The sequence below is a fragment of the Melanerpes formicivorus genome, unplaced genomic scaffold, assembly GCF_026170545.1.
Source record: "Melanerpes formicivorus ecotype bairdi unplaced genomic scaffold, bMelFor1.0.p_v2 SCAF_34, whole genome shotgun sequence".
Taxonomy (NCBI): domain Eukaryota; kingdom Metazoa; phylum Chordata; class Aves; order Piciformes; family Picidae; genus Melanerpes; species Melanerpes formicivorus.
Genome location: NW_027142386.1, coordinates 432462 through 457609, shown reverse-complemented (window position 1 = coordinate 457609; position 25148 = coordinate 432462). Strand labels below are relative to the sequence as shown.

General features: G+C 62.6%; 1 protein-coding gene across 1 annotated transcript; it reads right to left on the bottom strand.

Annotated features, from left to right (window-relative positions):
- Positions 1-71: 71 nt before the first annotated feature.
- ARHGAP45 (Rho GTPase activating protein 45) lies at positions 72-24930 on the bottom strand. The gene is made up of 23 exons (XM_068156238.1): positions 24728-24930; positions 22307-22628; positions 20609-20755; positions 19080-19164; positions 18559-18631; positions 17876-17954; positions 17450-17587; positions 17120-17184; positions 16599-16709; positions 15527-15607; positions 15103-15282; positions 14266-14403; positions 13414-13604; positions 11502-11644; positions 11086-11163; positions 10114-10215; positions 8776-8939; positions 7001-7189; positions 6501-6638; positions 4602-4840; positions 3682-3937; positions 3168-3270; positions 72-3024 (listed from the first exon to the last, which is right to left on the bottom strand). The coding sequence occupies exons 1-23, from the start codon at positions 24815-24817 to the stop codon at positions 2795-2797; spliced, it is 3342 nt and encodes a 1113-aa protein (XP_068012339.1). The 5' UTR covers positions 24818-24930; the 3' UTR covers positions 72-2794.
- Between the last annotated feature and the right edge of the window lie 218 nt (positions 24931-25148).

Genomic DNA, 25148 nt, shown 5'->3' with positions numbered 1-25148 from the left:
ATCCTTGTGGTGCTGAGCCTGGCACCCAGGGGGGGTGGGGCTGGCAGGTTGACCTCCAGGACCAGGAAGGCTTGGAACACACAGAGTTTATTAGGAACTTTCTGGAAGCAAACTCCTCAGAGCCCAGCCCAGAGCCAGCAGCTGGGGGAGAGGGGATCTCCCCTCCTGCCCTCTCCCCTCCTGCCCTCTCCCCTCCTGCCCTCTCCCCTCCTGCCCTCTCCCCCTGCTGAGTCAATACCCAAATGGTGCTCCCTGTGCAGCTGCAGCACAGCCTCTGGCCCTTCCTCACTCACCCAGCACAGCCTCTGGCCCTTCCTCCCTCACCCAGCACAGCCTCTGGCCCTTCCTCACTCACCCAGCACAGCCTCTGGCCCTTCCTCACTCACCCAGCACAGCTTCTGGCCCTTCCTCCCTCCCCCATCCTCCTCCTCACCCTCTCACCCCTCCCCCCTTGCTTTCCCCTCTCACCCTGACGCTCCTGGTACCGCTGGTGGCAGCAGGAGGAGGCTCCTGGCCTCCCCTCTCTTGCTCCCATGGAACTGCCCTGCTGGGTGAAACCCAACCAGCTCCTGGAGAGCTGTGGAGCAGAACCTCTCAGTGCTCCCTCTGGCTGCCCTCTGGTTGAGCTTTAAGTCACTGTGAATCATGAACCTTGGTTTGTGTACCTTGCATCCCCCCCACCCCCCCAGTGCTGGGATCTGGCTCCAGCAGCTCTGGGCTGGAGCCCCAGGCTCTGCCCTGTGCTGGAGGCTGAGCCTCTGCTGGGTCAAAGCCTCTGATTGCCCTCCCAGCTCCCCAGCCATGAGTGTGTGCAGCTCCCCCCCCAGCACTGCTCCCTCTGTCTCCAGCTGGAACATCTCCTCCCTCAGCCTCCCCCCTGGGATGGAGCTGGAGCAGGGAGGGCTCTGTGGGAGCTCAGCTGGAGGTGTTCTGCTCTCCCAGGGAGGCTGGGGGCTGGCAAAGCACCAGAGCAGAGCTCTGGAGCTGGGGGCTTGGTGCAGCTCCTCAGAGCTGCTGCTTGGTGAGGTGCCTGCAGTGGAGCTCCTCACCCCCCCAGCCCAGGGCCCTGCTGCAGCTCAGCTGTGAGCCCAGCTGCAAGCAGGAAGGAAACAGCTCTCAGCTCTGAGCTCCAAAGCTGCTTTCTGTAGGCTTCAGTGCAGGGAAAGTCTCTCAGCTGTCAAGGCAAAGAAAAAGCTGAACCCTTTCTGTCCCTTGGCCAGCAGAGGTAGTGGGTCCATGGGGCAGGCTCAGCTCTCCACCCAGGAAGCCTCTTGCAGCTGCCAGGGGCTGTGCTGGGCCTGAGGAGGAGGCATCTCCCCTCAAGGACCTTCTCCCCCCCCAGCCCCAGCCTGGGGCCAGCTGGCAGAGCAGAAGTGCAGCCCTGGGCCTGCAGTGTGGATCCCTGGAGACCAAACATCTGCCAGCACAAACCCCCTGGGAGGCTGCAGCCAGCAGGAGGCAGCTCCTGCGCTGGCTCCCAGCCTCGGGGCTGCCCTTTGAGTGGCTCCTGCCAAGCAGGAGATGCCCCAGTGGCACAAACTGCCAGCTGAGCCCAGCTGGTGTGGTGCTGGTGGGATCCTGTGCCCCCTGGAGGTGCTGAGGCAGGGAGCCCAGCACCAGCTCTGAGGGGTGGATGGACCTGGCAGGTGGTGCAGCCACAAGCCTGGAGCCAAGGCTGACCCTCAGAGGAGGCTTTCAGCCAGCTCTGCCCCCCCCAGCACTCCTGTGCCCGGCTCCCCAGGCTGGCAGAGCCCAGCCCAGGCGGTGCCTGGCATTGTCCAGCTGTGCCCAGGCCTGGCTGCAGTGCCCTCAGCCTGCCCACTGCTGGGAGCTTCCTGTGGCACCTCCCAGCGGCCAAGGAGGACAATCAGCTCCTGGGGCTTGGCCCAGCTCCAGCAGGAGAGGCCTGGGGAAGGCTAAAGGAGAGAGAGGCAGAAGTGAAGCCTGTGGCTGGGCACAGCAGAGCCTGGGGGGATCCTTGCCAGGCTGCAAGCAAAGGCTCTGCCCCCAGGGAGGGCCTCTGGGGGCTGCTGGACCAAACTGGGCTGCCCTGGGAGAGGTTGGGAGCTGAGGGGCTCCAGGGTTTGTGTGACAGCTCCAGCCAGGGAGCAGCCAGGCCCTGCCTGCAGCTGGCACAGCAACCCCCCTGAGCTGCCCTCCGTGCCCTGCCCACCCCTTGGCAGCACAGCTTCTGCACTGCTGTGCCCAGGCAGGGCTGGGGGTTTGCCCCTGTGCCCCCTCCCAGCGCCTGGGGGAATTCTGTGTGGGGCTTTTGCTCAACCAGGGCTGCTGGCAGGCAGTGGGCAGCAGCAGGCAGGGCTGGGGGCTGGCCTGGCACAGCCTGTGCCCACAGGAGGCACGGCTATGGGGCACAGCCTGGCACAGTCTATGCCAGCAGCAGGCACGGCTATGGGGCACAGCCTGGCACAGTCTATGCCAGCAGCAGGCATGGCTATGGGGCACAGCCCGTGCCCGCAGCAGGCACGGCTATGGGGCGCAGTCTGTGCCCGCAGCAGGCAGGGCTGGGGGTGGCTTGGCAGAGCCCGTGCCCGCAGCAGGCACAGCTATGGGGCACAGCCCGTGCCCGCAGCAGGCACAGCTATGGGGCGCAGTCTGTGCCCGCAGCAGGCACAGCTATGGGGCGCAGTCTGTGCCCGCAGCAGGCACAGCTATGGGGCACAGTCTGTGCCCGCAGCAGGCAGGGCTGGGGGCTGGCCTGGCACAGTCTATGCCCGCAGCAGGCACAGCTATGGGGCACAGCCCGTGCCCGCAGCAGGCAGGGGGCTCTGGGCTGTCAGTCGGCATCGCTCTGCTCCTCCGCCGGGGGGCTGCAGCTCGGAGCGGGACCCTCTGTGTCCGACTGCCCCACGCTGCAGCTGCGGCTCCGCTGCCCCTCGCTGCCCTCCTCGCAGAACTGAGCCTCGTCCGTGCTGGTTTCGCTCTCCTGCTTCAGCAGCTGCCTTCGGAGGTCCTCCCCAGCGTCCTCCAGCTCCGAGTCGGAGTCGACGGAGCGGTCCCCGGGCTCTGCGGGAGGGAAGGAGCCCAGGGCTGAGCCTTTGCCTCAGGCTGTGCCGCTCGGCTCGGGGAGACCCCCGCGGGTGACATCCCCGCGACCTCCCGAGGGACCTGCAGCGGCTGGGGGCAGCCGGGGAGTGCCCTTCGCTCACCTGCGAAGGAATCGGTGCTGAAATCCGGACTGCCCTTCTCCGAAGGCAGCTCCAGGTAGGAGACTCCGCCGGGAGGAGCCGCAGCCTGCGAGCCTGGGCTGGCCTGGGGGGAGGAGGAGCAGCGCTGAGGGCTTGGGGGGGAAGGAAACTTCCTCATTCCCCCAGACGTGGCTCCAGAAAATGGAGAAGTCCCAACCTGTGTCAGAGTGCTCAGGCTCCACCCTGCCCCCTCTGTGGCACCCAGAGGCTGCTCCGGGGCAGAAAACCACTCCGGGGGGAGCGGGGCTGGCCGTGGGGGCAGGAGGAAGCCAGAGGGCAGCTCTGCAGAGGGGCAGCAGCGTGAGCTGGAGCCGCTGTGGGGCACAGCCGGGACGGGGAACGTCCCTGCAGGGCAGGGCATGGGGCCGGGCACCGGGCAGGGCACCGGGCAGGGCTGGGGGGGCCGCAGGAGGGTGACCCCCAGCTGAGCTGCTCCAGCTCCACATCTCCTGAGGGACCTCCCGGGAAGTCCTACCGGGTCAGAGCTGGCTGCCTCCTCCTTGCCGTCCCTGGGGGGCTTGCTGGGGCCAGCCAGGGCCGTGGGCTCCGTCTCGAAGATGGTGGAGTAGAAGATGATGAGAGCCTCGATGATGCGAGCCTGGTGGGGGTAGTCCACCAGGGAGGACAAGGAGATGGTGGCATCCGTGGGCCGGGGGCGCATCAGCGTGGGCCCGAAGACGATGCCCAGGTTGCCTGAGGTCATCTTGTTGTCCTGTTCCACTTCCACGATCCTGGGGAGGAGGAACTCGTGAGGGGCAAGGGGGTGGGCAGGCAGCAGGGCTCGGAGGTGCAGGGCTGGCAGCACCAGAGGCACAGCTCCTGGCACAGCTCCTGGCACACAGGAGGGGTGGGCAGGCAGGGCTCGGAGGCGCTGGGCTGGCAGCACCGGAGGCACAGCCCCTGGCACACAGGAGGGGTGGGCAGGCAGGGCTCGGAGGCGCTGGGCTGGCAGCACCGGAGGCACAGCCCCTGGCACACAGGAGGGGCAGGCAGGGCTCGGAGGCACTGGGCTGGCAGCACCGGAGGCACAGCTCCTGGCACACAGGAGTGGTGGGTGAGCAGGGCTCGGAGGTGCTGGGCTGGCAGCACCAGAGGCACAGCTCCTGGCACACAGGAGTGGTGGGTGAGCAGGGCTCGGAGGTGCTGGGCTGGCAGCACCAGAGGCACAGCTCCCGGCACACAGGAGGGCTGGGTGGGCAGGGCTCGGAGGCGCTGGGCTGGCAGCACCGGAGGCACAGCCCCTGGCACACAGGAGCTTTGTGAGCTGCAGCCCCCTGGGCAGGGCTGGGACGCCCCCAGCAGCAGCACGGAGAGGCTGCGCTCAGCTTCCCACCGCGGGGGAGAAAGGGGAAGCTGCCCCAGCACCCCCGCGGGCTCCGGGCTTGCCCTTCTCACCTCCTCAGGTGCTGCAGGAGGTACTGCAGGGTGGCCAAGTTCTCCCGGGGGAGCTCCTTCAGCAGCTCCTTCAGCTTCAGCACCAGGTTCAGCACCACCTTGTCGGTGTCAGCTCCTTTGTCCAGCAGCTCAGGGCCTCCCTTCCCGCTCCGGCCCTTGGCCTCGGTGCCCTGCAGGCTCTCCTTGGCCAGCCCCATGAGCTCGTTGTACAGACGGAAGGGCATGATGGGCTCTGGCAGCTGCAAGGGAGACCAGGGCAGCTGGAGGGCAGCCGGAGGGCAGCCGGAGGGCCATGGGATAAGGCTCACCACCCCCCTGAGCCCCAGACCTGTCCTGTGCCCCTGAGCTGAGGAAACCTGGAGCCTTCCTGCAGCCAGGACACATCCCCCAGAGCTTAGGAGCAGAGAGTTGTTTGGGTTGGAAAAGCTTCCCCCACGATCACTGAGCCCAACCTTCAGCCCAGCCCCAGCACAGGCACCAAACCAGGGCCCCAGGGACCATGGCCACAGGGTGCTGGGACACCTCCTGGCATGGGGACTCCACCACCTCCCTGGGCAGCCTGTGCCAAGCCCTGACCACTCTGGCAGTGCAGAAATTGTTCCTCAGCTCTGACCTAAGCCTCCCCTGGCACAGTTTTAGGCCATTTCCCTCTTCTGAAGGGTGGAGATCCAACCAAGCTGGGGAAGGGTCTGGAGAAGAGGGCTGGGGAGGAGCAGCTGAGGGAGCTGGGGGGGTTCAGCCTGGGGAAGAGGAGGCTGAGGGAGAGCTCATTGCTCTCTACAGCTCCCTGAGAGGAGGTTGGAGCCATCCTGGGGGTTGGGCTCTTCTCACATGCAACAAGGCACAGGAGAAGAGGAAACAGCCTCAGGTTGTGCCAGGGGAGGTTCAGGTTGGACACTACCCCTTGAGCCCACCCCAGGGTGAGCTGAGGGGCACAGCACCCACCTGAGCCCACCCCAGGGTGAGCTGAGGGGCACAGCACCCACCTGAGCCCACCCCGGGGCGAGCTGAGGGGCACAGCACCCACCTGAGCCCACCCCGGGGCGAGCTGAGGGGCACAGCACCCACCTGAGCCCACCCCGGGGCGAGCTGAGGGGCACAGCACCCACCTGAGCCCACCCCAGGGCGAGCTGAGGGGCTCAGCACCCACCTGAGCCCACCCCGGGGCGAGCTGAGGGGCACAGCACCCACCTGAGCCCACCCCGGGGCGAGCTGAGGGGCACAGCACCCACCTGAGCCCACCCCGGGGCGAGCTGAGGGGCACAGCACCCACCTGAGCCCACCCCGGGGCGAGCTGAGGGGCACAGCACCCACCTGAGCCCACCCCGGGGCGAGCTGAGGGGCACAGCACCCACCTGAGCCCACCCCAGGGGGAGCTGAGGGGCACAGCACCCACCTGAGGCCACCCCGGGGCGAGCTGAGGGGCAGAGCCCTGCTCAGGGGATGTGATCCCAGCCCCAGCTCTGCTGCCCAGAGCAGCCTTTGCTGCTGGGTCACTTCTTGGTGTCACTTCCCCTCTCGAGGTCCCAGTTCCCCTCTGGGGAGGGCTCAGGGCTTCTGTTGTTGTTCTGTGGGCACCAAGCCGCTGCTGGGAGGTGGAGGAGGAGGAGGAGGAGGAAGAGCCACACAAAGCAGCTGTGGATGAGCTGTGCAAGGGCTGGGGGGGAGCAGGAAAGCCACAGACAGCTCATGCTCATGGGCTCATCTCCATGCCTGCCCTGCTCCCAGCTTTGGGGGGGGGTTGAGGGGAGGGTGTCTCACCACCCCCACTCCCAGGGTCCTCAAAGCTGTCTGCACCCAGTTTGGGCAGGACTCCTCCTCCCCAGGCTCAGCTCAGGGACTCAGTTCCTTTGGCCACCTTTCCTCTCCCGTAGCAGGAGGCATCTCCAGCACCTTTACCTGTCTCAGGTAGAGCTTCAGGACGTTGCTGATGTCGTGGGGGGAGGCCTGGGACAGCTCCACCAGCTCCTTGCCGTTCTCAAAGGCCTGGCAGAGCTTCTCCACACGAGTCTTGACGCCGTTGACTCTGTAGATGCCCTGTGCAAGGGAGGGAAGCAGAGCTGGAGCCAGCAGAGATGCTTCTGCACGAGCCTCTGGCTCCCACCCTCCCCTCCTGGGGCTGGAAATCCCTAGCTCAGGAGGCATTCTGGGCCATCCCCTTCCAGCTCAGCCATCTCCACCGTTCCTGCTGCCTAGGAAAGAGGGAGGCAGGGGAAGGGAGTTTCCAGGGTCAGAGCTGGATGAGTCAGGGCCGGATTTGCCACCTGGGACTTTCTGCCTGCAGCAATCTGAAGAGCAAGCTGCTGGTCTGCCTGCCCAGGCAGAAGGTCACTTCAGGAGAAGGTGTCTGAGGCAGCTCCAGCTGAAGGAGAGGGAAGGGGGAAGGGGGAATTGGGCACCTTGGTCTTCATGGCTCGCTTCTCGATCTCGGAGATGCACTTCCTGATGATGAAGGGAATTCCGTCCGAGCTGCCCCGGGAGGCTGCTGTGAAGTCTTGCCCAAAGAGCTGCAGCTTCCCTTGCAGCTTCTTGTGCCCACACTGGATGGCCAAGGTCTCCAGACACTTCTTGTGGCAGGCCAAGTAGCACTGGAAAAGAGGAGGGTGGAGCTGGGAGGCAGCAGCCCGGGGCCGGGCGGAAGGGTGGCCGCCGAGAGGCACCGAGCAGCACTGCGGGGAGGAGAAGCTTGTGGCACTGGCTGGCAGAGAGGGAAAAGCCTGTCCTGGAGATGCTGCAGGAGCAATGGCAAGTGCAGGAGCAGTGTGAAGCTCACAGAGGCCTCCCCAAAGCAGCACTGTCCTCCTAGCACAGGTGACAGCCAAGCTCAAGTGGTCCTGCTCCTGCTCCAGCTCCTGCTGGCAGCTCTGCTTCCAGAGACAACTTAGACCTGGCTGGGGTTGCACCCACGGTTTGGCCACATGTGAAGAGCTCCTGGGTGGGCTTCTACCCAGCAGCTGAGTGAAGAGCTGCACCAGGACCTGCTGCTGCAGCACAGCTGTGACCCCTGAGTGAAGAGCTGCACCAGGACCTGCTGCTGCAGCAGCACAGCTGTGACCCCTGAGTGAAGAGCTGCACCAGGACCTGCTGCTGCTGCAGCAGAGCTGTGACCCCTGAGTGAAGAGCAGCACCAGGACCTGCTCCTGCAGCACAGCTGTGACCCCTGAGTGAAGAGCTGCACCAGGACCTGCTGCTGCTGCAGCACAGCTGTGACCCCTGAGTGAAGAGCTGCACCAGGACCTGCTGCTGTAGGGGTTGGAATGTGCTGCCCAGGGAGGTGGTGGAGTCACCAAGCCTGGAGGTGTTTGAAGGTGGTTTGGATGTGGTGCTTGGGGCTGTGGTTGGTTTAGGGCTGACCCTCACAGAGTAGGGTTCTGGGTTGGACTTGGTGCTCCTGAGGGTCTGTTCCAAGCTGAATGTTTGATGCTGTGACCTGCTGCTGCAGAGCTGTGACACTGAGTGAAGAGCTGCAGCTCACAGCATCACAGCTCACAGGATGTCAGGGGTTGGAAGGAACCCAGAGAGATCACTTGATGATCTTTGAGGCCTTTTCCAACCTGGTTGATTCGATGATCTTTCAAGGTTCCTTCCAACTCCTAACAGGATCACAGGGTGTCAGGGGTTGGAAGGGGCCCAAAGAGATCATCCAGTCCAACCCCCCTGCCAGAGCAGGACCATGCAATCTAGCTCAGGTCACACAGGAACACATCCAGATGGCCCTTGAAAGACTCCTGAGAAGGAGGCTCCACAACCTCTCTGGGCAGCCTGCTCCAGTGCTCTGTGACCCTCACAGGGCAGAAGTTCCTCCTGGTGTTGAGGTGGAACCTCCTGGGCTGCAGCTTCCATCTGTTGCTCCTTGTCCTGCCCCAGGGAGCAAGTGAGCAGAGCCTGTCCCTGTCCCCTCCCTCCTGACCCCCAGCCCTCAGGTATTGATAAACACCTATTAAATCCCCTCTCAGTCTTCTCCTCTCCAGCCTGAGCAGCCCCAGCTCCCTCAGCCTCTCCTCACCCGGCAGCGCTGCTGCCCCCCGATCGTCCTCGCAGCCCTCCGCTGGGGCAAGCTGAGCTCTCACCTGGGGACAGCCCCCAGAGGAGGAGCTGCAGGCAGTGCGGGGCTCACCCCGTCCAGGGGACGTGTCCTCCACCCCCCTGTCCTTCCCACCTCTCCCAGCTTTACCTCCTCGCACTCTGCTCCCTGGAAGTAGACGTAGCTGTTGCACTCCCGGCACTTGGAGGGCGCTCGGAGCTTGCGCAGCCTGTGGGTCTGGGCGGCCCGGGACAAGCCAACGTTTCGGAAGGGCCCTGTCGGAGCTGCCAGCTCTGAGCTCATCCCATTGATGCCTGCAAGCAGAACACAAGGCAGGGCCCCTGCCTGAAGGGAGGCTGTAGCCGGGGGGGGTTGGTCTCTCCTCCCAGGCACCCAGCACCAGAACAAGAGGACACAGTCTCAAGCTGTGCCAGGGGAGGTTCAGGCTGGAGGGGAGGAAGAAGTTCTTCCCAGCAAGAGAGATTGGCCATGGGAATGTGCTGCATGGGAGGTGGTGGAGTCCCCATCCCTGGAGGTGTTTAGGGAGGGCCTGGATGAGGCCCTTGGTGCCATGGTTGAGTTGATCAGATGGTGCTGGGTGAGAGGTTGGACTTGGTGATCTCAGAGGTCTTTTCCAACCTGGTTTATTCTATTCCATTCCATTCCATTCTGCTCCATTCCTATCCCATTCCACTCCATTCCATTCCTATCCTATCCCCTTCTATTCTATCATGGCATCCCAGACTGGCTTGGCTTGAAGGGAGACCTTTAAAGCTCCCCTAGCCCAACCTCCCTGCAGCCAGCAGGGACATCTGCAACTAGAGGAGGTTGCTCCAAGCCCTGTCCAGAGGCAAGGTGAAGGTGAAGCAGAGCCTGAGCAGCAGGCTCCTGGTCACAAGGCAGCTCTTCAGCAGCCTCATGAGCAGCTTGTCCTCTGGGGTGGGCAGCCCTGGCACATCTGTCCCCATGGCTCTGGGCAGAGCTCATCCCAGGGTAGAGGCACTGCTGGTGGTGCCTCACCAGCAGGGATCCTCCTCCTCCCAGCAGCTGTTTTGGTTTACCTCCTTAAACTGCCCAGTGTGGGAATGGCCACCCTGCTTTGCCCTGATGGGTGGGTGGGCAGCAGGGGCATGGTTGTCACCTCCCCACAGCTCCCTGAAGGGAGGTTGGAGCCAGGTGGGGGTGGTCTCTTCTCCAAGGGCCAGTGGAAGTGGCCTCACATTGCCCCAGGGGAGGGTTAGGTTGCACCAGAGGAACAATTTCTTCCCCCAAAGGGTTCTCAGAGCCTGGCCCAGGCTGCCCAGGGTGGTGATGCTCTCTTCATCCCTGGAGGGCTTTCAAAGCCCTGGAGCTGTGGTGCTGAGGGCTGTGCTTTGGTGGTGCCTTGGCAGTGCTGGGTTAAGGGTTGGACCTGATGATCTGAAAGGTTCTTTCCCAACCAAAATGATTCAGTGGTGGCCTGGTTCTTCCCCCCACCCTGCCACATACTCTGCTCGAAGGGGGTGCTGGCCTCATCCTTCTCCTCCAGCTCCTCGCTGGAGGACATGGTGCCGTTGGAAGACAGCCGCTGGAGCTTGTGGCTGAATTCACCTGGCAAAAGAAAAGCCCCAGGGCAGTGCTGCTGCTGCCAAAGCTGCTGCTCCTCTGAGTGCCCTCTGCTGCTGCTGGCCAACCCCCACAGCAAGCAGCCATCTGCCTGGTGCAGCTGGGGCACCTCTGGAGAGCAGGAGAGCCTGGGAGGGAGCCAAGGGCTGGCTGTGCCTGGGCAGTGGAGCAGGCTGCGGGCAGTGCAGTGGAAAGATCCTGTCCCATCCATCCCATCCCATCCATCCCATAATGTACCATCCCATCCATACTATCCCATCCCACCCCATCTCATCCCATCCATACTATTCCATCCATCTTATCCATCCCATCCCATATCACATCCATCCCATCCCTGCTATCTCATCCCATCCCACCCCATCCATCCCATCCCACCCTATCCCATCCATATTACTCCATCCATCTCATCCATCCCATCCTATCACATCCATCCCATCCCACCCCATCCATACTATTCCATCTATCTCATCCATCCCATCCCATCCATCTCATCCCATCCCATCCATCTCATCCCATCCCGTTCATCCCATCTCATCCCATCCATACTACTCCATCTCATCCATCCCATCCCATCACATCCATCCCATCCATACTGTTCCATCTATCTTATCCATCCCATCCCATCCATCCCACTTCATCCCAGCCTGCTAGAGATGCACATCAGAGCAGCTGGTGTGTGTTGGAAGGGACCTTTGAAGCTCATCCAGTCCACCCCTGCCAGGGTCACTGTGAGGCAGCTAACAAAGGGCCAGGTCCCACCTCACTCTGATGCTGGGCTTAGGCTGGGCTCAGGTTTTAGGCTGACTGTGTCAGAAGGGGAAGCATTGCCTGCCTTGGGCTGTGGTTGGTATCTACCTGTGCTTGAGTCCAGGCTGCTGTCACCTTCAGCCACAGAGGTGGGCCATGATTTATGGACCTGGTGTCCCCTCACACCTGCAGGAGCAAACACATTGAGATTGGTTCCTGGGTTCAGGAGAGAGCCATGGGAGAAGAGCCTGGAGCTGGGAGACCCAGGGGTTACTGAAGGAAGCTGCTTGGACAGGCTGGGGAAGGCTCTGGTGGGGCTATGATGCCCCAGCCAGCAAGGGAAAGCAGGGATGGGAAGAAGGAGAAGGATCTGTTAGGCAGCACCAGACAGCATAAAACCTCCTCCAGAAGTTCTGTGTCTGCCAGGAAACTCCCAGCCTGGCCTCCAGCACCCATGGAGGTCCTGACCAGGGAGAGGAGGACACAGCCTGCAGCAAGCACAGCCACAGCTGCTCTGGACTCACCTCTCCTCTCAGCCCCACTCTGCTGCTCCTTGGCTCCTTCCAAGCTGCTCCCATCCTTGGGCAGCCCAACCCCATCGGAGCCGGCGGCCGCGGGGAAGTCGTTGGAGCCGAAGCTGCCCTTCCGCGCCCGGGTGAAGGGAGACCTGGGGGGCAGCGAGGAGGAGGGGAGGGGATGTCTGAGCACCTAGGAGCACACACTGAGACCTGGGGCTGCTCAGGCTGGAGAAGAGAAGGCTCTGAGGAGACCTTGAGCGTGTCCAGAGAAGGGCAATGAGGCTGGGGAGGGGTCTGGAGCACAGCCCTGTGAGGAGAGGCTGAGGGAGCTGGGGTTGCTTAGCCTGGAGAAGAGGAGGCTCAGGGGAGACCTCATTGCTCTCTACAACTCCCTGAAGGGAGGTTGGAGCCAGGTGGGGGTTGGGCTCTTCTCCCAGGCAGCCAGCACCAGAACAAGAGGACACAGTCTCAAGCTGTGCCAGGGGAGGTTTGGGCTGGATGTAAAGAAGAAATTCCGCCCAGCAAGAGAGATTGGCCATGGGAATGTGCTGCCCAGGGAGGTGGTGGAGTCCCCATCCCTGGAGGGGTTTAGGGAGAGCCTGGATGAGGCCCTTGGTGCCATGGTTGAGTTGATGAGATGGTGCTGGGGGAGAGGTTGGACTGGATGGTCTCAAAGGTCTTATCCAACCTGGTTAATTCTATTTCTCTCCCTCCCCCTCTCCTCCTCCAAACCTCTCCCTCCCCCTCTCCTCCTCCAAACCTCTCCCTCCCCCTCTCCTCCTCCAAACCTCTCCCTCCCCCTCTCCTCCTCCAAACCTCTCCCTCCCCCTCTCCTCCTCCAAACCTCTCCCTCCCCCTCTCCTCCTCCAAACCTCTCCCTCCCCCTCTCCTCCTCCAAACCTCTCCCTCCCCCTCTCCTCCTCCAAACCTCTCCCTCCCCCTCTCCTCCTCCAAACCTCTCCCTCCCCCTCTCCTCCTCCAAACCTCTCCCTCCCCCTCTCCTCCTCCAAACCTCTCCCTCCCCCTCTCCTCCTCCAAACCTCTCCCTCCCCCTCTCCTCCTCCAAACCTCTCCCTCCCCCTCTCCTCCTCCAAACCTCTCCCTCCCCCTCTCCTCCTCCAAACCTCTCCCTCCCCCTCTCCTCCTCCAAACCTCTCCCTCCCCCTCTCCTCCTCCAAACCTCTCCCTCCCCCTCTCCTCCTCCAAACCTCTCCCTCCCCCTCTCCTCCTCCAAACCTCTCCCTCCCCCTCTCCTCCTCCAAACCTCTCCCTCCCCCTCTCCTCCTCCAAACCTCTCCCTCCCCCTCTCCTCCTCCAAACCTCTCCCTCCCCCTCTCCTCCTCCAAACCTCTCCCTCCCCCTCTCCTCCTCCAAACCTCTCCCTCCCCCTCTCCTCCTCCAAACCTCTCCCTCCCCCTCTCCTCCTCCAAACCTCTCCCTCCCCCTCTCCTCCTCCAAACCTCTCCCTCCCCCTCTCCTCCTCCAAACCTCTCCCTCCCCCTCTCCTCCTCCAAACCTCTCCCTCCCCCTCTCCTCCTCCAAACCTCTCCCTCCCCCTCTCCTCCTCCAAACCTCTCCCTCCCCCTCTCCTCCTCCAAACCTCTCCCTCCCCCTCTCCTCCTCCAAACCTCTCCCTCCCCCTCTCCTCCTCCAAACCTCTCCCTCCCCCTCTCCTCCTCCAAACCTCTCCCTCCCCCTCTCCTTCTCCAAACCTCTCCCTCCCCCTCTCCTTCTCCAAACCTCTCCCTCCCCCTCTCCTCCTCCAAACCTCTCCCTCCCCTTCTCCTCTCCAAACCTCTCCCTCCCCCTCTCCTTCTCCAAACCTCTCCCTCCCCTTCTCCTCTCCAAACCTCTCCCTCCCCTCCATGAGAAGGGAGGGAGGGCACTGGCAGTCCCTGGGGGCCTTCCCCTTCCCTACCAGGCGTTGTGGGAGACGTAGGGCTCGAAGTCGTACTGGGTGTCCGGCTCGTCGCCGCGCTGCAGCTGCCGCACGTGGGAGGCGTACTGCTGCCCGGGGTCGTACAGCTTGCTGCTCTCACACAGCGTCTGGAAGTTGACAGGCAGGGGAGCTGTCTGCATGTGCATGATCTGGTAGAAAGAGATGGTGGCCTAGAACAAAAAGGCACAAGATTACCAAACCAAAGGCCCCAGAATGCGGAGGGAAGCAGCTGGGAGCTGAGGGGGAGAGAGAGAGGAGGAGGAGCTCCAGGTTGTGGGAGCAAATGGTTGGGTTGGAAGGGAGCTTAGAGGTCATTCAGTTCCAACCTGCCTGCCACGGGCAGGGACACCTCCCACCAGCCCAGGCTGCTCACAGCCACATCCAGCCTGGTCTTAAACACTTCCAGGGATGAGGCAGCCACAGCCTCCCTGGGCAGCCTGTGCCAGGCTCTCCCCACCCTCACTCTCAACAACTTCTTCCTCCTCTCCACTCTCAATCTCTCCTCTCCCAGCTCAAAGCCATTGTCTCTCATCCTGGCACTCCCAGTCCTTGTCCAAACGCCCTCCCCAGCTCTTCTGGAGCTCCTTCAGGTACTGGAAGGCTGCTCTGAGGTCTTCTTGGAGCCTTGTCCAAGCTCCTGGAGAACAGGGCTTGGTCTGCAGCCTTGAGCCTTTGGCTTCTCAGAGCACGTGGTGGGTGAGGAGAGCTCTGCACCTACTTGCACCTCACCTAGGATAGGGGCAGCTGGGCCAGGTCTGCAGCTATGAACCCCTCCTGAGTAGGGTATGGCCACCCCCTGCCCCGGGGCTGCCCCAGGCAAGCCCTACTCACCGTCTTGATGACCTGGTCGCTCTGTTTGATCACTTCGTGGATCTGCCTCAAGGAGTTCACCTTAGTGTCCTCCAGCTCCTGCTTCTGGGTGTTTGCATCTGCCACACAGGTTCTGTATGTGGCCATGGCCTCTTCTGCCTGGCAGGTGGGAGAGCAAGAGAGGGAAACAGTTCAAGGGTTGGGCAAGAGGAGCTCATTGCACTTGGGCCCTGGCCCTCGAGGCATTCCTGTGCCATATCCAAGGATCCATGAGGAGCTTAGTCACAGATCCAGTCCTAGAATGGTTGGGGTTGGGAGGGACCTTGAGAGGTTGTTTGGTCCAACTTCCCTTCAGTTCACTCAGCTCAGGGCTGCTCCTGAGCAAGGAGTGAGAAGCTTCTTGCCCAGCTGATGCTCAGCCTGAGTCCAGAGCTGAAGGGTCTGGAGAACAGGGCTGGGGAGGAGCAGCTGAGGGAGCTGGGGGTGGTTAGTGTGAAGAAGAGGAGGCTGAGGGAGACCTCATTGCTCTACAGCTCCCTGAAAGGAGGCTGGAGCCAGGTTGGGCTCTTCTCCCTAGGGTCAGATGACAGAAAGAGAGGGAAATGGCCTGAAATTGTGCCAGGAGAGGGCTAGGTTGGAGAGGAGGAACAATTCCTTTGCTGCCAGAGTGGTCAGGGCTTGGCACAGGCTGCCCAGGGAGGTGGTTGGAGTCCCCATCCCTGGAGGTGTTCCAGCACCCTGTGCCCATGGCACCTGGGGCCACGGTTTGGTGGCCAGGGTGGGGTTGGGTTGCTGGTTGGGACTGGATGACCTCTGAGGCCTTTCCCAACCTTGTTCCTTCCCATTCTGTGTTCCTACCTTGTTCTTGGCTTCCTCTTCCAGCCTCCTCTTCTTGTCCAGGGTTTTGGTGGTGATGCTGCTGGGGGTGTTCTGCTGCTCCTCCTCTGCTTTCACTGCCATGTACTTGGCCTTGTCGTGCTCCTCGCTGCGCTGCATGTAGATCTGCTTGGCCTTGCGCAGGTTCACCTCAGCCTCTTGCTGCCAGCGGGAAACAGCCACCCAGGGGGAGGGCTGAGCTCTGCAAGGAGGGGGCTGGCACCCCCCCGACCCCCTCCCCCTCCCCAGCTTCTCCAGCATCCCTCAGTGCCGCAGAGGCAGCCCGGGACAAAGCCCCTGGAGAGGAGCCAAGGTCCAGCATCCTCAGCGGGGTGCAGGCCACAGGGGTGCCCCAGCCTGGGCTTGGGCAGCACAAAGCCAGCCCCTGGTGCCTGTTGGTGCTCACCAGCTTCCTCTGTGCCCGGTGCCACTGCTCCTTGATCTCCTTCCGCCGCTTCTCGTGTTCCAGGCGTCTGAGCGCCAGGGGCTGGAGCAGGAGGGAGACACAACCCCCAGGGTCTGAGCCCTTCCCTCTGCAAAGGCTTTGCAAGGAGAAGCTCCCCGTGGCAGTTGTTATCATTCCCCAGCACACCTGAGCTCAGTTACTGGGAGGGGTTGGTGCCATGGGCCAAGAGCTCCAGCCTGGCAAGCGCCAGCTGTGGTTCGCTCCAGACCGAGCTGAGCCAAAGTCACCTCTGCAAGGATGGGGCCTGGGGTCCCCCCCCGGAGAGTGGCTCAGGCTGGATGGCAGGAAGAAGTTCTTCCCAGGAAGAGTTATTGGCCATGGGAATGTGCTGCCCAGGAAGGTGGTGGAGCTCCCATCACTGGAGGGGTTTAGGAAGAGCCTGGGTGAGGCCCTTGGTGCCATGGTTGAGTTGATCAGATGGTGCTGGGTGAGAGGTTGGACTCTATGATCTCAAAGGTCTCTTCCAACCTGGTTAGTTCTGTTCTGTTCCTTGGGAGATGGGTTTGGCTTGGGTTGGAGGGGGATGTGGGAAGGCAGAGCAGCCTTGGATGAGGTGGAGATGGATCAGGAGGTGCTGCTTGGCTTGCCAAGACTTTGCTTTGCCTCCAGGCTGGGCAGCTCTCTCCTAGACCCTGCAGCTAACCCCTCAAAGAACCCAGCACTGATCACTGAGCTGCTGAGCCAGGGAATGCCAGGTCCAAGCAGTGTCTGAGCCCAGCAGCAGCTGGATTCCAGTTTCTGGAAGAGCCACAGAAGTCTACTACAGGCTGCCCAGAGGGGTTGTGGAGTCTCCTTTGTCTGGAGACTTTCCAGCCCCATCTGGATGTGTTCCTGTGTGACCTGTGCTGGATTCTATGCTCCTGCTCTGGCAGGGGGCTTGGACCTGATGATCTTTGGAGGTCTCTTCCAACTCCTAACATCCTGTAACTAAGAAGACCACCAGCTCCCCACACACACACACACTGCCCAGCTGCTGGAGAAGACTCTTGGAGCTGGCCTTTGGTCCTCTCACCTGGAGGAAGGTTTGGTTCTGAAGGGTGTTGGCAGCCTGCAGCACCGAGGTGCCATGCTCCATGTCCTGCTCCAGGGCCAACAGGTAGATGGACAGGAAGGGCATATTGGTCTGGGAGAGGAGAAGACACAGCACCCTGAGACCCAGCCCCGAAATGTGGGCTCCAGGAGTTCAGAAAGAAGAGCCCAAGGCTCAGCTTGGCCACCTCCCACTGCTGAAAGCCACATCCTGGGCTCCAGAATGGGAGGTGCAGGAGGAGATCTCCAGAGCTGCCTGCTCCTTAGGCAGCCTGGCAGCCTGGGTGGCTTCAGGGACACAGGGACCTACATTCTGGGTGGCTTCAGGGACACAGGGACCCTTCATCCTGGGTGGCTTCAGGGACACAGGGAACCTTCATCCTGGGTGGCTTTAGGGACACAGGGACCCTACATCCTGGGTGGCTTCAGGGACACAGGGAACCTTCATCCTGGGTGGCTTCAGGGACACAGGGACCCTACATCCTGGGTGGCTTTAGGACCTACCTCCTGACTGATGGTTTGCTTGCAGCTGTTTGCCATCTTCTGAAGCCCTTTGGCAAACTCCATCTCTGGAGGGGGGGGAAACAAACAACCAAACACTCAAAAGGTTGGAACTGAAAAGCCCTCCAGGACCCTGGGATTTGCCTGCTGCTTGGGTTCCCCTCTGGGAAAAGAAATCAGGAACTTCAGGAGTGAAGCTCACCACTGCCCTTGCAGCCCCTTTCTCCCTCAGCCTCATGCATGTGAGGACCTCAACCTCTCCTGGTGCTGCCATGGGGGGAGGGCTCAGCCCTGCTCTGGAGAGGTCCCACCCTGCTGCCCCCAGCATCTCACCCAGTGTGGTCCTCTTCTCCAGGTACCCAATGAGGTCCTTCATGTACTTGGAGATGTTTTTGGTGTACTGGAGGGCGGCATCCACCCCTCCCTCGCAGCGCTGCAGCATCACATCCACTTCCTCAGCAGGAGGGCGGCCTGGGAGGGGACCAGGAGGAAGGGGGAGGAGAAAAAGAGACCCTGGAGGGTGCTGCTGGCACCCTGTGACCCACTGCCCCCAAACACCTTTGGGTTCCCAGGGGCAGCCAGGAAAACCCCAGGGCATCCCAAGCTCCCTGAGCTGGCAGTGCAGAGCGCTCTGTACCTGCCCTGGCATCGTGCCCTGCCCACCCCTGGTGCCAGCAGCAGGACCGTGGCAGTGATGTTCCTGCTCAGGTGGGGACTCACCACCACAAACCCTGCTCCCACAGCCCTGCCCCCACTTACCTGTCTCATAGCTCCCCATGCCTGAAGGCATGCCAACTCCTCCAGGCCCTGGGATCCCCCCATAGAGGCTCTCCATGGTCTGTGGGAGTTGGGAAAGGAAAGAAATAGATCAGAGCAGGAGGAGGACAGGTGGAAACCTGGAGCTGGAGGTGTGCTGTGCCCAGCCTGTGGCTCTGCAGGAAGGCCAGGAGCTATTGGGAATGTCTCTGGGGAAATGCCTGGCTCTGTGCACACAGCAGACCAGGGCAGAGCTGTGAGGGCACCCAGAGCCCTCTTGTCCACCTCTGCTGCTCCAAGCCCTTCCTGAGCCCTTTGGTTGGAGCTGCCAGGTGGGGTTTCATGGTCTGAGCTGGAAGGAACCTTCAAGATCACCTAATTCCAACCCCCTACCATGGACAGGGGCACCTTCCACCAGCCCAGCTTGCTCAAAGCCTCATCCAGCCTGGCCTTCAACACTTCCAGGGAGGAGGCATTGCACAGCTTCTCAGGGCACCACATTCCACTGCCTCACCAACCTCACTGGGATGAGGATGGGATGGGAGCAAGCAGGCAAAGCCTAGACACAGCTCCACTGGGCTTGGAGGTGAGCTGAGAACCCCACAGCTGGGGCTGGGAGCTCAGCTCCCTCCCCAGCCAGCTCTGAGCCCCCTGGCACACCCTGAGCCCCGCAGGATGGCACTCACCTGGTTCTGGTCGCTGAGTGGGATGGAGAGGATGGTGCTGCTGTCCACCTCCCCCATGAGGAACTCAGACACCCTGTGAGAAGAGGAGCAGGGCTGGGCTCAGCAAGGGGACGTCACCATGCTGAGCTGCCACCCAGCAGCACCTGATCTGTGTCCCAGGGTCCGGCTGAGGGCCAGGCCAGGCCAGGCAGAGCTGCACTGCTGGGCACGGTGGGCATCAGCTCAGCTCCACAGCTGGCACTTTGGGTGCAGGAGCAGAGCTTGGCCCAGCACTGAGGAGGGGCTGGGGGATGGAGCCCGTGGGCTCAAGCAGGGTTTGAGCAGAAACTGCTGGTGGGAGTGGCAGGAGTGACCCTGCCATGTCCATGGGGACCCAAATCACCCCTAAGCCACCTCTCATGTGTGGCCATGCATGGGTGAGGGGAGAGGGTGAGGGGAGAGGGTGCATCCTGCCTGGTGGGGGGCAATGGGGGTCCACCAGGGGACCTCGTGTGGGGCAAGCCTGGCCAGAAGGCCCTTACGTGCTGCTGAAGGACACAGCGATGGTCTCCACAGCCTTCTCGAACTCCCTCTTGTCAGCCTCATTGTTGGCTTCGTAATGGAAACCTGGGAAGGAGGAAGCAGAGACACTGTCACTGCCACCTCCTGCCCCTGCCTCAGGCAGCAGAAGGACCTGCTGGCTCCTGGTGCCCTCAGCCCTGCTGGCTCCTGGTGCCCTCAGCCCTGCTGTGGGGCTGGGGCGAGCTGGATGGAGGGGGAAGGGGAGAGGATGATCCCTGTGGATGAGGGATTTGCCCTAGCACAGCACAAGGTCCCTGTCCCTATGTTCCTCCCAGGGCTGACTTCCCTGCCAGCACCACTTGGCTCACGTTTCTCTCTCCTCCAGTGCCCCAGAGCTGCTGGGAAGGGGCTACCAGGAAGGGGCTGCCAACTGTGGACCATTCCCCTGCCCCATGGCACTGCAGCCCCTGCTCCAGGGCAGGATGGCTTCTCCAGGAGGCCTCCAAAAGAGGAACTGCCAGCAGCAGCAGCAAGAACTGGCACAGACTTGGCAGGTGCCCAGCCCAAGGGACACTTGTGACCTTCACTGCTGACCAGAGCTTCTGGGCAGCCCCTGGCACCCCACGGGCTCAGCTCCTCTGGGCTGCTGGTGAGCTGAACCCCACTGCTGCGGTGAGGGGGATGGGGGTGGGTGGGAATGAATTCACTCTGGCCCAGCCCTGCGTGGGGCCAGCCCCACAGCAGACCTCCTGCCACCCACCACGAGGCTTCCTGTGCTCTGGTGGTTGCTGTTTGGTGTCCAGGAAGCAGAGCAGTGACGCAGAATGTTGTGCTCTGCCTGCGGTTAGCACAGCCACCCCTCCTCCCTCCTTGGGGTAACTGAGGGCAGCAGATGGTGCCCCCAGCCAGCATCTGTGCTCCACAGACCCTGCTCCTCTCAACCCCAGCTGCTGCCAGCAGCAGGATCCCATTATGGAAGGGTTTTTTTACCCCCTTGTGGTAGTGCTTGGAAAGCCCCAGGCTGGGGATCTGGGCTCTGGCATCTCTGACACAGCTCAGACCTTGAGGGGTTGGGCTGGGTTGGGTTTGGTTTAAGTTGAGTTGAGTTGAGTTGAGCTGAATTGAACTCAGCTGAGTTGAGATGAGTTGAACTGAGCTGAATTGAGCTGAGCTGAGTTGAGTTGAATTGAGCTGAGTTGAATTGAGCTCAGCTGAGTTGAATTGAACTGAGCTGAACTGAGCTGAACTGAGCTGAGCTGAGTTGAGTTGAGATGACTTAAACTGAGTTGAATTGAGCTGAGCTGTTGAGTTAAAATGACTTAAACTGAGTTGAATTGAACTGAACTGAGCCGAGCTGAGTTGAGTTGAGATGACTTAAACTGAGTTGAATTGAGCTGAGCTAAGTGAGTTCCAGCTGCCAGCAGCTGAGCCTTCACCTCTCTGCCTGTCTGCGGGGAGCTCCCCTCCCAGCACCCCTCCCAGGGAATCCCCAGACCCCATCCTGGGGCAGGAGGGTCCCAGGAGAGAGCTCCCAGCCCCATCACCTCACCCTTGACTTTGGAGATGAGGGTGCCAGCAGCTGTCAGGGTCTCCAGGGTGTTGAGCAGGGGGTACTTGTTGATGACCTGGCGCAGGATGCGCAGCGTTTCGCCCAGGCACTCGTGGGCCACTGGCCTCTGGGGGGGCTCCTTGGGGTCTGTAAGACAAGTGTGGGGGGGGCTGAAACACTGCCCTGTGCCCCTCTCTTTCATCCCTGCCCCTTCCCCCTGTCCTCAAGGCCTCCTCCCATCCATCACATCCCAGGCATGTCCCACAAGGCTCCCAGACCTTGCAGCCCATCCCCTCGGCTTTGGGGCTTCCCAGGACCGGCACAGTCGTGTCCCTGTGACCAGAGCTGCTTGAGTCTTCTGCCTGGTACAGCCCCTGGGCTGGCACAGCTCAACCTTTCAGGCATTTTTTCCTCAGCAGTAACTTTTTCCCTTGAAAGCAGCAGGTTGGGAATTTCCTCCTCGTTTCCTTCCTGCCCTCCCCACCGGAAGGGCACTCCCAGCCTCCGGGAGGGATGCCCAGGTCACTCCTGCCACCGTGCCCCAGCCAGCCAGGCTCACTCTGTCCCAGGGGGTTCTTCCCTGGGAACTGTTCCATCCTCGGGGCTGGAGCTCAGGGATGGGCACTGGCAGCCTTGTTAGGAGGTGAGGAAGCTCCCAGGGTCAGGAAGGGGTTTCCTCTGTTTCCTCTCCCATCTGCAGGCCCCTTCTGGAGCAGGGCTGGGCACGGGGCTGGGTGGTGCAGAGCCAAGCTGGGCTCTCTGAAATCCCAGCTGCAGCCCTCAGTCTCTCCCTGGCTTTTCCCAGCTTGGGAACAGCACCATCCTGCAGTCCCAAACCAGTTCCAGCACCATCCTGCAGTCCCAAACCAGTTCCAGCACTAACCGTGGCCCCCACATGGCATCAGCAGCAGGACCTCACTGTTTGCCTCAGAGCTGTTTCCTCCCTGCCCTGCCGTGCCCAAACCTGAGCCTGGCATCATCATCATCATCATCATCATCATCATCCCCCAGCTGCCACTCCATGGCACCCCCAGAAGCACAGAGCCCCAGCCCCATTCCCGCCAGCTCTGCCATGGATCTGGCCGCAGCTGGCAGCGGTGCCCCAGGCTGGGCACTGCCATTTCCCACAGGGACTGGGGATGCACCAACACCTTTGCCATGCCAGCATCCAAACCATGGCACCATCTGACAGCCCCCTCACAGCCCCACCTCGCTGTTGGGACCACAACATCAATGCTCTTCCCTTTTGCCATCAGCCCATCCAGCCCCACGCTGAGGCATCGACCCCACGCTGCCAGCCACCGCGGTGAGGGTGGCCTGGTGGGTCGGGGGCCATCCCCGGTGCCCTGCAGGGCTCTGGGGGCCCCCGGCAGGCAGCTGGCACCATCAAAGTGTAAACAGGAAAACGGGCGGATGAAAATAGCTCGGGGGCAGGAAGCGGCGTTATCCTGGCTCCGAGCTCCCAGCAGCCACCCACCGCCCCTGCCCCTGCCTGCCAGGGCTTGGCACAGCTTCCCCGGGGGTCCTGACCCCTTCCTGGACCGGGAAAGAGACCCTCCCCACACCGATGGCTCTGGTCGGTCCCCGGAGAGGGGACGTTCCCGTGCTCAGCCCGCGGCACCCCCGCGGTGGGTGGTTTGGCACCGCACCGGCGGCACCGGGGCTGGCAGGGAGCCTGGAGGGCAGCCTGGCACTCACCATCCCGCAGCACCACGTCCCGCAGCTTCTCCAGGGCATCGGCAAAGCGGGCAACATCTGTCAGCAGCTGGGAGATGTCCTCGGTGTCGATGAAGGGCCCCTCCCCGCCGTCCATGGGGCTGTGGGACGCGGGGGGCTTGGGCACGGCCCGGGGTCCTGCTGCGGTGAGGGGGAAGCCGGCGGCGCTGGCATGGCGGCTGAGGCTGGTGGGGCGCTTGAGGGTGCCCACGGCACTGGGGCTGGTGCTGAGCTTGGAGCTGGTGGGGGGCAGCTCCCCGAGGCTGGAGCCAGGAGCTTCCAGGCAGTCCTTGCGGGAATGGTCCTGGGGAGCAGGGGTGAGCATGAGGGCACGGCAGGCACAGCTGGCGCTGTGGGGGCACGACTGGGACCTCCGGGTGCCAGTCGGAGGGACGGGTTGTTGTCTGAGGGGCTGGTGCCAGTCCCTGCAGCTGTGTCGTCCCCCAGTTTCCCCAGTTAGGCATCCTGGCAGAACCTGAGGGTGATCCTGCCTGGCACGGGGATGAGGTGTAGCCCTCCCTGGCATCTCCAACCCTTAGGGCATCTTGGGCTGGGACCTGCTGGGGACAGTCTCAGGAACCTGCAAGGCAAAACCAGAGACTGTGCCCGGCAAGAAAACAGCAGCAGAGCTGCTGCTGGCACGGTTTGGGCACTTGCCAGGCTTGGTCTGCCAGCCACACTGTTCTACCATGCTGTGGGCACCCCCTGACAGCTGGCACTGCCCCAGAGCCCCCAGCTCCTGGTGGATTAAGCACCCCTGGCACAGGAGTCTCATGGTCAGGAGCTGGCATAGTCACCCATCTCATCCCATTGGCACACTCACCCCATGACCCCCAGTGGCCCCTGCCAGCCGCTGTGGGTCTGGGTTTGTCCCGAGGGGCACAAAATGACCATGTGGGTGACACTGCCTTGTCCCCACCATGCTGGAGCTCCCCATCTCTGGGGGGTCTTGGGGACCCTGGCACAGCCAAACGACAGCAGGATATGGCCCCACACATCTCTTCCTCTTTTTCAGCCTGTACCATCCCTAGGCTGGGCACAGCCTCCACCCTGCCAGGGAGGGGAACAGGGACAGGGACCCCTCCCAGGCCACTCTCTGGAGGCTGTGCAGATGTTTTTCAGATGGGGGGAACCCCCAGTTCCTAGGGGTGCAATTGCCCCAGGGGAGGAGCTGGTACTGGCACCCTGTTGGGCTGCGCACTGCGTGGTGCCAGGCACCCAGTGGCATGGGGAGGCTTCCCCACCCTCACCCCTCCAGCAGCTCCCATTGGCAACCTTCAGGCCCTCAGGGGTGGCACGAGTGCGCTGGGTCTCAGCATCCCTGGCTGGGCACTGTCAGCTCAGTGAGGCCGGATGCCAGGATGCCAGGATGCCAGGATGCCATCTTTGCAGATGCAGAGCCAGCCAAGAGCCACGGGGCTGCCATAGGGGGGGAGGCAAACCTGGCACAGCTCACCCCCACGCTACCCTGGGGCCAAGCCAGACCGCTGCAGAGCCACCCCAAAATCCAACCCAGGCTTTGGAAACCTCTCTCCATCCCCTGCAAGCGCAGCGGTCCTGGAGCCCCGGGGTCCCTCCCTGCTGGCACCCCCGGGTGGGTACCCGGCCGTACCGTCAGCCACACGGCGGGGGGCGTGGGGCAGCGAGTCCAGGGAGCGTTTGGGCGAGTTGGCTTTGCCCGTCCCGCGGCGCCCTGCCGAGTAGGGGCTGTAGCTCCTCCTGCGAGCCGCCCTACCGAGCATCCCTCCGTCCACCACCCATAGGCCCCTCTCGCGGGGACAGGGGCAGGGGTAGGTGCCCCTCACTTAAGGACCCACGAGTGGGCTCTTGGCTCCCCTCGGCCCTGCCTCGCCAGCCCTGTCTTTGCCCGTGCCCTGCAGGCTGGGGCGCAGGCGCGGGGCGGGCAGTGCCTGGGGTGCGCAGGGGGGCCCTGCTCAGGCGAGGTGCTTCCTCTTGCACCACTCCAGTGCCAGCGGAGTGCCCACGAGTAAATAAACCTGTGGCAGGGCTAAGGCATGGCATGGGGGCTGCCCAAGCACGGTTTTCCCCCGACTCCCGCCCCTGTGCCATGGGAGGTTTGGGGGTTTCTCTCTGCCCTCCCCAACCCCTTGGCTGCAGCCCCCACTGTTGGGCTGCTCTGCCCCTTCCTGCAGCCCACCCTTTCCTCCCCTGCCCTCACATCTCCCCAGGCTACTGCTCCGTCCCCTTCATCTAGAGCAAAAACCTCCGCTCCCAGGCCCAGCGAGCGGGGTCCTTCCTCTTCTTCTTCCTCCTCCTCCTCTTCACAGACCCCCTTGCCACCCCCTTTTCCCCACCCCATGGCTCTTCCCAGCCGCTCCATGAGGAGTGCCCTGACCCCGCGCTGCCTGCGGTCCCCGCCGGGAGGGGACGCGGGGCACTCACCGGCAGGCTCTGCGGGACGGGGCTGCCCGCTCGGCTCTTCTTGGAGATGGAAGGGGTTTTCATCAGCTCCCGCTTCTTCCGGGAGAACATGGTTTAAAAAGGGGGAGGGAGGGGTGGCCGAGCTGAGCCCCCCTGCCCCTCCGCGTCCCCTGGCTGCCAGCGCCGGGCTGCTCTCACCGCGCCAGCCACATTGGCCGGGGCCAACTGTCAGGACCGCGCGTGTGACGCTGCCTTATTTCCTCATCGCCTTCGAGGCCAACCTGAAACAGGAAAAGCCAAAGAAATGCGCACCCAGGGCGTCAGGCTGGGGGGGAAGGGGGACCCCTGGCAGCCACTCGGGGTCACGAAGGGCTCAGGCTTGTCTCTGGCCTTGCAGAGAAGGGGAAGGGGGCTCGCAGGGGGCTGTTTGCAGGGGGAGTTT

Bases quoted from the DNA above. Each gene is read 5' to 3' on its own strand.
- ARHGAP45 (XM_068156238.1), bottom strand. From the start codon at position 24,817: ATGTTCTCCCGGAAGAAGCGGGAGCTGATGAAAACCCCTTCCATCTCC. The intron at 18,632-19,079 runs GTAAGGGCCTTC...CTCTTCTCACAG, and splicing joins GCTGTGTCCTTCAGCAGCAC to GGTGTCTGAGTTCCTCATGG. The intron at 17,588-17,875 runs GTAAGTGGGGGC...GTCCCCTCCCAG, and splicing joins CATGGGGAGCTATGAGACAG to GCCGCCCTCCTGCTGAGGAA.